Raw genomic sequence first — 12,664 nt, forward strand, 5'->3', positions numbered from 1 at the left:
CCCTCCAAACACTACAAAAAAAGTAGAGCTTTATAATAAAGATCTTTGCCTACATAGCCTGTGGGAAAGCCCCTCCCCAGGCCGAAATTCAGATAGTTATTAAATGGTGATAAAGTATCATGGCATTCATGTTTCCAGGCACTCTTATGGAGGGGTAAAGTGTCTGCCAGGGTGTTCCAGTGGGAGCTGGTGTGCGGATGCTGGGACAGGAGCAGTGTCACCCACGGCCACAATCACACTTCACCTCAGACAGAACAGTCCAGGGACAATGGGAATTGCCACCCACTTCACTCTACTGGGAATTATCTGATCAAACACTTAATGTAAAGTCATAGCTCCATTAAAATTCTTGGTGTCTCAACACGGCACTATTGTGAATCAAGCTTGAACAAGACTACTCAGCATTGGACTTTGTGCCTGTTTTTAAACAAATCTTTAGTTGTATCATTTAATCCTCCAGATCTCCTTTCCCTGAGATAAAACATGATAAGAGCTTCTTCCTGAGCATTTAAAGTAAAACCCCACAAAACCACAGGTGAGCTGATGTGTTTTATGTCCAATGCACAGAAGTATGTAAATCCATAAAGTGTCACAGGAATGAGCTAGCCCTTTCCCCCTTATAATTACCTATCTTTTACAGCCTGTCAAAACAAGTACTCACTTGCCTTACGTGAAGTGTCACAGGAAAGGAGCACCAATATCAGTCCATTGCAACCCACAACTGATCAAAAAACCTCAAGAATTGTTTCAAAAGTGCATCATTTGCCAGAAAATACTCAACATTGTGTGTAAGGCTATGCTACATTTTTGCTTGCTGTGCAGCAAAATAAAATGGGTACAAAAGTTTAATGTCAAAGCTAGTGTTTATTATACAAAATCCATATCAAATGCATCTGTTTATTAAGGGCAGTTGGCAAAGCTATAATTAAGATTACAATGTTTTCCATCCTAAGTTCCTCTGTCTTTGCTGCTTGTAACTCTGGCAGTCTTTAATTGTTTGTATAAACATTTACAGGAGGCAGATCTCTAGAAAAGCTTCCCTGGAAGCAGGAAATACCTGCTTCAAGCTGATATGTTTCAAGAAAATTTCAGAAGGTCATTTCCAAGAATGATGCTTGGGAAAAACATAGGTTCCTTTCCCTCTACTGAAAAAAAAAAAAAAAAAAAAAAGAAAGGAAAAAAGAAAAAAATGTTTCTTCTGGAAAAAAAGTTTTAGAGCAAAGAAAAGACAACTGTTGCAGCAAATAGTCTTTGTTAAGGGTGCACCTTTTGCTGTGCCAGTGAGATGTGGCCATGGTCTAACCCTTGAACATACCCTAATCCCCCAAACCATCCCAGCTTGCACGCAGCGGCTGGAGAGAGCCAGCTCAGACACCACAACAAGTCTGCTGGCAGAGAAGCAGGCTTTTTCCAATTGTTTTCATTACCCAAACCAGCTAAGTGTCTCTATCCTGCATTGCAGTAAACAATGCAATCAGAGCAGGATCTTCCCTTTGCTGGCCTGGTCAGCACCTATCGGTGCAAGTGTGCTGCTCACTGCACTCCTGGGCACCAGAGTGGATCCCTGCTGGACGCCTCTGGGTCAATCCTACTGCAAGAACACACTCTGCTTCACCACCTGGACCTTCCCACTGCCTGCAGACTGGCACAGAGGAGACACTGCCCTGGAGAAGGAGGGCACCAAACGGATGTGAATGCCTCTAAGAGACTGGGCTATGCTGCTGAGGCCGCTCACCTGAGGCCAAGTGCAGAAAAGAACCCAAAGGGAGCAGTGTGGCAGTAGGGCCAGGTTATCTGGGGCGTGCAAGGAGCATCAGGAATTGTCAGTGCACTGTTAGAAACACTGAAATTCTTCACAGTTTCTCTCCAGGCTCTTGGCCCAAGCAGGGAAGCCCAGGGCACATCAGCTGCCTCCTCAGAAACGCCTGCTGGGCAAAGGGAATCCAGCTCTCATCCTCTGTGCTCTTTGGAGAAAACCTAACAGTTGTATAATTGATCTCACAGAGCACTCAGCAAAACAAAAGCAGGAATGCCAAACTAAATGACAACTTGCAGCTTTACAGGAAGCAGTTGTGTCAAGGGAACACCAGCACATCCATGGACTCCTGATTAAAAAGGAACCAGATAGAGCTGGTCTCTGTGAGCTGTCATTGACATGAGGCAGTGAAAACATCACTGGCCAAAACTCCAACTTACTGAGCTCTCAGACAACTCTCAAAAAAGGCATTTCTGTGATTCCACACTGCACCCAGCACATACAGCTAGGCACTGCCCCAACAAGTATGAAAGTCAGGGCAGTGGTAATTTGGGGAGGGTTGGCATGTAACCAGTGTAAACAGCTACGGCCATGCTCTCTCTCCTGGAGTTGTAACAGATGATGTGTGTTGAACCATGGGATTTTGAGTTATGAGCATACTGCAGTCTTTTGTGCTGTCTGCCTTGGCCATTGGGTCCTAATTAAGTGACCATGTTCACAGTTAATTCCTGGTTCCTACACTCCTTTCTTCCCTTTGGGGTTGCAGGCTCTGAGAAAAGCCTGTCCACCTCCACAATCTCGGACTCCTGCTTGTTTCAGACAGGCAATGAGATGTTCCAAGGTTCTGGAAGCTGACCCCAAACTGGCTGTATGAAAGCTTCTCCTCCACTCTGTTCCACGGGAAGGTTGTACACACATTTGCCTTTACAGTGGACCCTTGGCAGTCCCTCACCCAGAGGGGCCTAACAAAGGAACACCAGTTTAGCAGAGAGGCAGAAGCCACTGGAAGCCACTGGTCTCAGATGCAGGGCAGTGAGTGCTTGCTCCAAGATGAGATGTGGGCCTTGGGCTCAGGTTCACGTCAAACACGAACAGCAGACATCACCTCCAGCACATCTCCAGAGGACAGGAGGCTTGGGGTTTTTGTCTGTCTGCAGATCCTTCCTCTCCGGCCCAGCTGCCTAAGGACAGCACTGGCTTTCCTGGGAGGGGTGCAAATAACCTAGTAGACTTTGCAGAGGCTCCAACTCCAAATCACTCTTCCCTCTGGCTATCAGAAGGGTGGATGTATCTGGCCAAATGAATAGAACCACAGCACACTAAAGCCTCACTAATGGAAGGAGGTCCAGACATATTCATCCCTGCACCTGCCAGTCAATCTTGATGACTCAGGATGGTTTCTTTGGGACCTGGGCTCCTATTTCTCTACCTCTTCTCTCCAGAATATTGCTTGGGCTCAGACAGAGTTTTCTAACAAATTCAGGAATCCTAGATTTAGCTGCTTCTTTTAACCCAGCATCATTTATGTCTCTGACTTTCTCCTATCCAGCTAGTTTCCTTTTCTCTCTGAAATGGTGAGGGAATCTGTACAATACCAGCAATACTCTGTTGACCTACGTGCCTATTGCCTAATAACTTCTTTTTCTCCTCCCTCCCCACAAGATTTGCTGTTAAAAATGGCAGCAGATGAGGTCCTCTGTCATGGCAGAGCTTGCCACCTTACACAGAGAGCCTCCAACACCAGCCAGACTCTGAGCTCTGATCTGACAGATTTCTCAAAACACCAACCCTTAAACAACTTTTGTGACTTGGAGCCACTTATTAATATCTATTAAGAAGTTTGTGTGAAAGCTTGGTTTCCAAACTCCTTCTGCACAATACTTGATCTCCTTCTTTCTGACACACACAAGTACACCATTTTATTATTTGTACAGATCACTTTGTTTTCCTCAGTACATAATTTCAGTACCAATTCATTAATGTCAAAGCATAAAAGAAGCAACCGCACATAAAGCAACAAAAGTTTGCTAAACCCAGAAGATAACAGCTGATAATTAAGGAAGTCCCATTATTTCTTGGCAAAGGAGACTGTGTTTTCAGAGACACATTCTTAAAGGGCCTCTCTTTAGTGTAGCTGCATAATTTGCATGAACACTATTTGCACAGAAAAATAAAGGTATTCAATATGGATAAAAGGAGCCTTTAATGTGCCCATAATTTCTGTACAATACCCATCCCATGCCCCTTCTTGTTGGCACAGCCTGGCCTTGTGACAGGTTCACAGAAGAGCCACTCTGGCAGATCTTTGATGGTGTGGACAAAAGATCTGGGCTTTTGTTAGCCTGCCCCCCATCTCCACCCTCAGTGTCATTTTATACTGATATCATTGCAGAAAAAAGACATTAGACTGATCTGAAACTGTGCATAAATCCTCTACCCAAGAAGAAACCCTTCCTTTCCATCTTCCCAGGCTCACCTCTGCCTCCTGCCCTGGGAGTCCTTCCCACCATGGTCTCCTGCTTACTGGGCAAGTCCATCTCAAAAGACTTTTGCATTTTGTTTGTGTTCCCTCACATCAGTGTTGCAGACACTGCCAGGCATGCAGGGCCAATGGAAAGTGTCCTGGTTTTTGTGGTTCCCCTGTGTCCTTCCCTTTGGCTGTTTCCAAGTGCTGTTCAGCAAAACTGAGCCCCTTTTCTGGGCTACAGGCTTACACTGAGATGAAAGTCTGTCAGCATGTGGAAAAGGGCATATTGCTTGGATGAAGCCTGAAACAGGCTCACCAGTTTTGTGCCTCCTAGTACGTGGACCCTGTATATCCACCCCTGTAGCACAGTGTGGCTTTGCTTCTGTTGAGAGAGAAATTACAGCCCCCTTTTGTTCTTAAGTCTGATGTCACTACCTCCCAGCTCCCAGCCACAACCTGTGGTGAAGGTCTGTGGTGGATGGTTATGGACTCACATGGAGATTTGATCAAAGATGATGTAATTCAAATGACAATCAGAAGAGAGGAAAGGTGTTTCACTGGTAGACATTTCTGAAAAAATACTGCTTGAAGCAAAACTGTTTTACTCTGGCAAAGGCCCATAAAGTCAGGACTGTACCTCACATGGGGCATAGTCCTGCCAACAGTCCACACAATACTGCTACAGCACTTCCCAAGTCACCAAGAGCTGATAAATGACAGATTTTTCTGCATGTAGAGAAAATCTTGCATTACTTATTGAAAAAGATTTTTAGACAAGATACTCTCTACAGACAAATTGTGGGCAAGATCTGATTTTTCATTCCAGTGTGATATCTAATGGAAAATCTTCCATTATGCCTATTCCTGAAGGAAAAATAGATGTTCTTCATGTCAATACATGGCCTGAGTCCTAGGTCCTGTTCACATTTTACCAACATTGCTACAACAGGAAAACTCCTCAAGGGTGCACAGAGCTCCAAAATCCTCCCAGATGCACAAGAGTCATAACCACTGCATCCCAAGAAGTTAGAGGAGAGAGCTTGTCAGGAATTGGCTACTTTAGGCCTACTTAACACTGCCAACTTTAGACTGAGGGATCACCTAGCAGGTTCAAGGACCAGACTTGGCCTGGCAGTCTGTCAAGGGGGAGGAAGGAGGGTGGTGTGTCTTTACCTGGGACAGGTTGTATGGACAGAGCAACAGGATCTTACATGGCTTTGTCAGTTCTGAACCCAACAGAATGAAGCAGAAGTTCATCTGCCACAGAGCAGGGCTAATTCCCTGCTGCTACACTGGATCCTTTTTGATGTAAACCTGTCCTTTGAAGGTGCTGTCTTCTGATGGAGCTTCCATTCTGTTAAGTCAGCTTTGCCCATTTGCAATTCAGGGCTGTGCTTTCATGGCTGCTTTTAGTTCTTTGACTGCAGCTGGTGCCCATGACATGGTGATGGCAAAGCTGATGCTCCTACTGCCCTGTGGACATGACTGTGGGGTATCAGAAGTAGTTTGCCTGATGTGGAATAAGAGTGCAGTGGAGGAAACCCCCACTGACAGTGGCATATCACTGGGAAATGACGCTAAATGTACAGCCTAGAAGCTGGCACATGGGGCAGCTCTGAAAATTTCCTTAATAAGTGTTTATGGCAGGCAGAAACAGGTTATGGCAGGGAGTTCCTGTCCCAGCAAACCTGGCTGAATCAGGAAGGAGTTCTGGGCTGCTGTGGTTTCTCTCAGCAGTGTGATGGTACAGGGGCCCTCTCGGCCTGGTTTTATGGCAACACAATGATGTCAATGAGCAATTGCACCTACACAGACAGCACCATCTAACCAGCCCCTCCACCAGAAACCCTGCTGCCCTTGAATGTCCAGCTGCTTGATGTGTTTCCTTAGGAACACAGAGCAGGCACTTGTGTTAAATTCCCACCCCTGAGCTGTAGGAGAAAATCCTATCCATCCACCCAGGAGCTAAGGTTTGGATTAATTTATTACAACAACTCTTTCCTGTTCATTTCCTGTTGAGCAACAGCCTAAACACCCTGACCCAAAGGCAGAAAAGAATGCAAATTATTGCTTCCCCTATTACATGGGAAATACAAAGAGGACAAAAGGTGAACTTCATCCCTGTGCTGAGGGTCTGAAGATCACCATAAGAAGACGTCTCTGAGTCAGAATGATTCAGGCAACAAGGTAAACAGCAAATTCCTCATAAGGGCCAAAGAAAAACATCAGCTATTTAATTTCCTGATTATCTGACTTACTCAGTTAACTACATCAGATGCAGTCACGCATTCTGTGCTTTCAGTACCTTCCTACCCTACCACTGCACAAAATTGCTGCAGACCCAGTCTCCAGCTGATGAGATCACTGACATGTGAATTCATGCAACAACTGGGAAAGTCAAGCATCTCACTCTCTGACTTCTACACTGGGATCCATGACCCTGGGAAATGCTTGTTTTTTGTAACAACAGGGTTAGAATATTTACTCATCTGAACAACAGAGTGTACTAAAAGAGAAATATAAATGCTCCTATTTTTTGGTACACAAAAAGTTTTTCCAACATGGGAGACATTGTGGTCAAAATTAGTTTCATATGTAAAAATACTGCTATTTACAGATAACATACCAAACTGTTATATTGCCATTCACAGATACACATGTTTATCTTTGTCAGAACAGTGCAAAAACTGCTCTTACTGTCGGATTTTATTCGAGATACTCACTCTAAGCTCATTGCATTCTGCCACATTATACATGGTATCATATGAAATCAGCTGTTCTATATTGCAAATGGCATGAAAAATTATATATATATATACACCATTTCCCATTGTGTTAATATTTTTCCTTCATAGTCAAAACACTGATTTGCTTACAAAAGAAAATCTTATAAGTTAGTTGCTCTTTCAGCTGGCCTATAGTGAATCCTGCCACCAGAAAGATAATTAGCATTATTTTGCTGTTGTTTCTTTTGTCCACCCACTACACAGTAAAAAAAAAAAAAATCATACTTATTTCTAAAGGCCATGGGAATCATGTTTAGATATCTTCACAAGAAGTTCCACCTCAACATGAGGAAGAATTTCTTCATGTTGAAAGCGGCAGAGCACTGGAACAGGCTGCCCAGTGAGGTCATGGAGGGTCCCTTTCTGGAGACATTCCAAACCCACCTGGACACGTTCCTGCTGCAGGTGACCGTGCCTTGACAGGAGGGTTGACTGGATGATCTTCACAGGTCCCTTCCAACCCTAACAGCCCTAACCATCACAGTGGTTCTGTGACTGCACTTGTGATATGTGCTAGTGAACAGGAATTACAATTCCATCCACAGTTCCTACACGTTCCGGGTGTGTAAGGACAGTCTGGACCTGGAGGAGATGGCTTGCTGCATCAACAGCTTAAAACGTGCAGATTTGAGGAGGTGAGAATGGTTTTGCCTTCAATACCAGGGCACTAGAGTCACTTGTGGAAGGTGAAGTGCACAAAACCCGCGACAGTTCTGTTACTGAGAGGTCAACTTTCCTGAACGTGTGTTTCCCACATTCAGCACCCAACACACCGAAGACCAAGGGAATATGCTGTATGCAGGAACAGAAATACACACTGTGTCTTGTGAGGGATTTATACATGGAGCAGTAGAAGACATTAGGGAGGATGTGACAAACTGCTAAAGGGCACAGGCGGTGCTTCAGAGTATTCGCCTGTCAAAGGTTAAGACATAAATTAGCACTGATGTGTCACGACTGTCTCTATACCCAAAGAGTCAAAAGACACTGACAGGGAATGCGCACCTAATGTGCCCTATAAACTGTGACATTTTCCGTCCTTGCGTGCGGAATCACGGAAAGGTGCTGGATTGTGGATTGTTTTTCGCGGACGGAGGGACGCACGAAGCCAGGCTCTGGCCGCCCGCGGGGCTCGCCGCCACTCCGGGAGAGGCTGTCAGAGCGCTGCCGCCGGTGCCACGGCCGCCGTGCTGGGCAGGCGCTGCCCCCTCGTGGGGAGCGGCCCGTACAGAGCAGCGCGGAGCGGCACCCCGTGCGGGGCGGGCACGGCCAAAGGGGGCGCGCACTGCTGCCCGCGGGCACGGGCACGGGTACGCGCATCGGGCACGCGCACGGCACAGGGGCTCACACCCCCGCAACGCCCACAGCCGCGCGACCACGGCGCGCCTCGCGGCAACAGCGATTGGTTGCGACGGGGGTGGGGGGTAAACTGAGCGGCCAATGAGAGAGGCCCGCGGCACCGGCGAGCCAATGGGCAGCCGCGCCTGAGGTTCGGCGCGTCGGGGTCCCGCAGCCAATGGGAGCGCGGCGCGGGTGAGAGGTCGGAGGTGGGAGCGCGGCGCCCCCGGAACGGGAAGCGGAGCCGGCTCCCAGCGCCTCCCGCTGTCCCACGCCGCGCACGAGGGGTTCCCGCGCGGGCCCGCGCCGCTCCCGCCATGGTGAGCGCGAGCCGGGCATCTACCGGCCCCGGGCAGCGGGGTGGGAACCGGGAGGCCCGGGAGCCGAGAGGGGCGGGAACCGGGCGCTGGGAGGGGCGGGAGGCGCTCCGTTACCGGCCCCGGGCGGAGCGGGGAGCGGACGGGCGGCGCTGACTGTGTGCTTGCCCCGCCAGAGCCTGCCCCTGAACCCGAAGCCGTTCCTGAACGGGCTGACGGGGAAGCCGGTGATGGTGAAGCTGAAGTGGGGCATGGAGTACAAGGGCTACCTGGTCTCCGTGGACGGCTACATGAACATGCAGGTGAGGGCCCCGGCGCTGTGGGTGCCCATGCCCGGGAGCTCTGGGCAGCCCGGTGTGCGGGAGGGGTCGGTGCCGTGGCGGGGCTCGCACTGAGCTGAGGGTGATGCCCGAGTCGGGGCCTTTCCCGCCGCCGCTGCGTGCCCGGGGCACGGGCGGTGTCCCGGTGGGAATGCGGTAGGAGCGGCAGCGGGGCCGGTCGGGCACCCCCGGCCGCTGCAGCCGGGCCCGGGGCTGGGGCACAGCCGTGATGGGCTTTGTGGAGCCGCTTTTATTGCTGCCATTCTGACTTTTTTATCGTTTTCCTTTCAAGCTTGCAAACACAGAGGAGTACATAGACGGTGCGCTGTCTGGACACCTGGGTGAAGTGTTGATAAGGTAATTGAGATATTTATTTATGGTGGAGGAAGGCTCTAAATCGCCTCACCACTTGCATGCAAGTTTATATTTGTGGATGTTGTGTTTCTTGCCAAATTAAGATGCCCAGTGTAGCTGTTAGAGGAAGGCAATGAAAGTGTCTTTTATATCAAAGTCCCTTCTGAGAGGAGAAAAAATGAATTTTTGAATATATTTAAAGAAGTATTTACTATCCTCTTTGTGGTGACTGAATACTTTTATTTTCCACATTATTGTATATCTGGGAGTCCTTGGGCATTGTAAACTAGTGCACTGCAGCTGGAAACTTCTCATATGCTTTGAAATTAAATTTGACTGTAATTGTTCACCCTAAAGTAAATTTTTTTTTTTTTGTGCATCATTGTCAAACAATTATTACATTTATGAAGTTGCACAATTAAATGTACTATGTGGAAAAGATGTACAAGGTCAAGAGCAGCATTTTGTTCTGTAGAATTTGAATGTTGCCAGGCTACTTTCAAGCAGAAAAATGTTTAAAGCATGTTTTATGTGGGGAAAATCATAATGTTTATAGCTAAGGGAACTCTTGGTTCTATTTACAGATGCAATAACGTTTTGTACATCAGAGGTGTGGAAGAAGAGGAAGAAGATGGAGAAATGAGAGAATAGGTGTTTTGTATTTCTGGAAATAAACCTTTTTTTTCCTTTTGTTTTTCATACTTTTGTAGTAAGATGTTTATTTCCATTGTGTTTTGGTATGGGGAAAACAAACCCTTTTAAAGATCTTTAATGTTTTATTGGTGTCTGAAAAAACTAATGCTGGAGGAACAACAGGTAATTGTTTCAATGTAAAGTTGAAAATATTGAAATTAGAAGTGAGTATTTAAAAAATACCAGTTATCTTCCCATCTGAAGTACAGGAAGAATTGGCAGTATCTGCATTTTACAGTTTGTATGTCATGACTATTTAAATACATTTTGTCTTTAAAACTGTTTATAAAATTTTTTGGAATTAGCTGGGAAGATTTCACTGCAAGTGAGGTGTGGAGATCTGTTAGACCCCAGTTTCTCTCAGAAATATTCTCCTGCTTGGAGTTGGGAAGCTTGAAGTGTGGCTGTCTGGTCATCAAGGAAGGACAAATGTGTGTCACCTTAGCAGCCACAGAGACAAAACCTCCTGGCAGCTGCAGAGCTCCACAGACTTGAGTGGCATTACTAGAGCTGGGACAGGACTGCAGAATGGGAGTGTGCTCTGTGAGTGTCTGCTGAGGAATGGAAAGGTGCTGTGGTCCTCCTCAGAGTGTTGTGGAGAGGAGATGTTCTGTCTGTGGCTGCAGGGGGAGTGCAGCTCTGCAGCCCTGCTGCTGGGATCACACGTCTGTCAGACACGGCTGCAGTGGGCAGGGCTGGCTGCCCCGGGCTGTGCTAGGGTACAACACTGCTTATGAGAACTGTGGGAAGGACACCAGCCTGTCAGCATAGATCCTGCAGAGAAATACCTCCCTGTTTCGTGTTGGAAGTCATCCCTGGAGCTATCCGTGTGTTCCTTTAATATTGACATATGTAAGTTTCCATAAAGAGTGAAAAATCAATTTGGATGTACTTGTGCAGGTGTTTCATTGCTCAAACCAGACCCTTTCTGGCAGTGTGGAGGCTTCACAGCTCTGCTGAAGTTCCTTGCAGTCCCATTGGGAAGGGGAAAAGAGCTTTTTAAGCTAAAATCAGTACTATCACAAGGATAATCACTATGGCAACCACCAAGCTTCAGCTCTTTTGGGTAACTGGGAAGACCAAGCTTATGCTGAGCCCCTTGTGTGTGCAGAGATGGATGTGACTGTTCCTCAGGTGTATCTGTGGAAGGATGTCTGGAGTTGTGCTGCACAGCCAGAGTGCTGGCTTCCTTTCCTGAGGGTAAAGAAAATGTTTTGGCCTTGCAGAGAGAGCTGCCTCCTGTAATCCACAGCACTGCCTCTGATTCCCTTCCTGCAGGGTGAGAATTCATCTGTGCAGGACACCAGTGGTAGTTGGTGAAATGCTGGTTTTTGTGCTAGGAAGAATCTTCACACAAGGAAAGTCCTGTAGCAGTTTAAAATGAGTAGAAACCTTTGTAAGAAAATGAAAAAACAAGCCAAAGCACAAAAGAAGCAAGGGAACATTTTGTGCATAATGGCCTTAATGTCGCAGATATTTCCTAACTTGAAAATGAGCTATTGATATTCCAAGACAGACAGCTTGTACCCATCATCAGGAAAGCAGTCACATCTGGTTTTGCTGGGAGCTGCTGAGCTCCAAAATTAATCAAAGTAGATAGACACAGCTGGTGAATATCTAGATTAAACCACTGTCTAGAAAAAAGGGAAAAAAAAAAAACAACAAAAAAACCAAAAAACAAACTGAAAATCTCCAGTAAGATGAATAATAGGAAAGACAAGTGGACTTACATTTTGGAAAAGCAAGAACTCAGAACCAAGAAAACAAAGATGTTTTTCTCCTGTAATCTGTCTCCCTTTTTCAGACAAATAAGCTGCTTTATGGAGTCTTGAGTTTTCATCCTCAACAAAAGTGTGACCCTTTTGCATAACTTCATATTCTTTTGAGATGCTTTGTTATGCCTGTTTTTTGACATTTACATTCCTTAGACTTCAAATTCAGACCATTTTACTTTTGCATAGTACCAGGCATCAAACACTTTAACTAAAAAATACCTTGGAAAAATTGATAACTAATCTTAGTTATGCTCCAAAAATGAAGGCATGTGTTTCTCTTTGCTACCATCAAGTGTTCCATTCAGTTCAGTGGAAGAACCCATGCAGATAAAGTCAGACAACAACTTAAACATATGCTTAACTTAGATCCTTGTCCTAAATGATGTGGAAAGCATTGCAATGCAAGTGAAGATAAGGTGCTCTGAATATATCAGAGTCATTTGAGCTGGTCCTTAGTTTGTATGGAGTAAGCCCCATGAATACAGATTATTTTTAACTCTGGAGCGAGTTCAAAAGGCAAAAGAACTGGAAACATGCGTATTAAAGACAAAAATAAAAGGGCTTGTGATTTTTACATGTTAAATACAAGGTACATAAAGTAACTAAAAAGCAAAAATTGCTTTCATGTGATTGAGTTGTTATGATTGTTTATAGGATAAAAGAAATCAGAGATAAAGTAGGAGGACACTCAGGAAAAGCCTATGCCCTGCAAAACCACTTATTTAATATGGTGAAAAGGTGGTCAAAAAGCGCCTAGAAACAGTGAGGCATGACACATACCACATGTAGTTTCAAGCTCATTTTTGTGTTTCTCATTTGGGTATTAGGTTGTTTCCTGTTTATTTTTTACGTGGAAAC

General features: G+C 46.0%; 1 protein-coding gene across 1 annotated transcript; it reads left to right on the forward strand.

Annotated features, from left to right (window-relative positions):
• The first annotated feature begins 8,533 nt into the window (after positions 1–8,533).
• SNRPF (small nuclear ribonucleoprotein polypeptide F) lies at positions 8,534–10,912 on the forward strand. Its single transcript, XM_064702101.1, has 4 exons — positions 8,534–8,667; positions 8,841–8,966; positions 9,277–9,341; positions 9,923–10,912. Exons 1-4 carry the CDS (start codon positions 8,665–8,667, stop codon positions 9,987–9,989), a joined length of 261 nt encoding a protein of 86 aa, XP_064558171.1. The 5' UTR covers positions 8,534–8,664; the 3' UTR covers positions 9,990–10,912.
• Positions 10,913–12,664: the final 1,752 nt, after the last annotated feature.

Source organism: Zonotrichia leucophrys, chromosome 1A (genome assembly GCF_028769735.1).
Source record: "Zonotrichia leucophrys gambelii isolate GWCS_2022_RI chromosome 1A, RI_Zleu_2.0, whole genome shotgun sequence".
Classification (NCBI taxonomy): Eukaryota; Metazoa; Chordata; class Aves; order Passeriformes; family Passerellidae; genus Zonotrichia; species Zonotrichia leucophrys.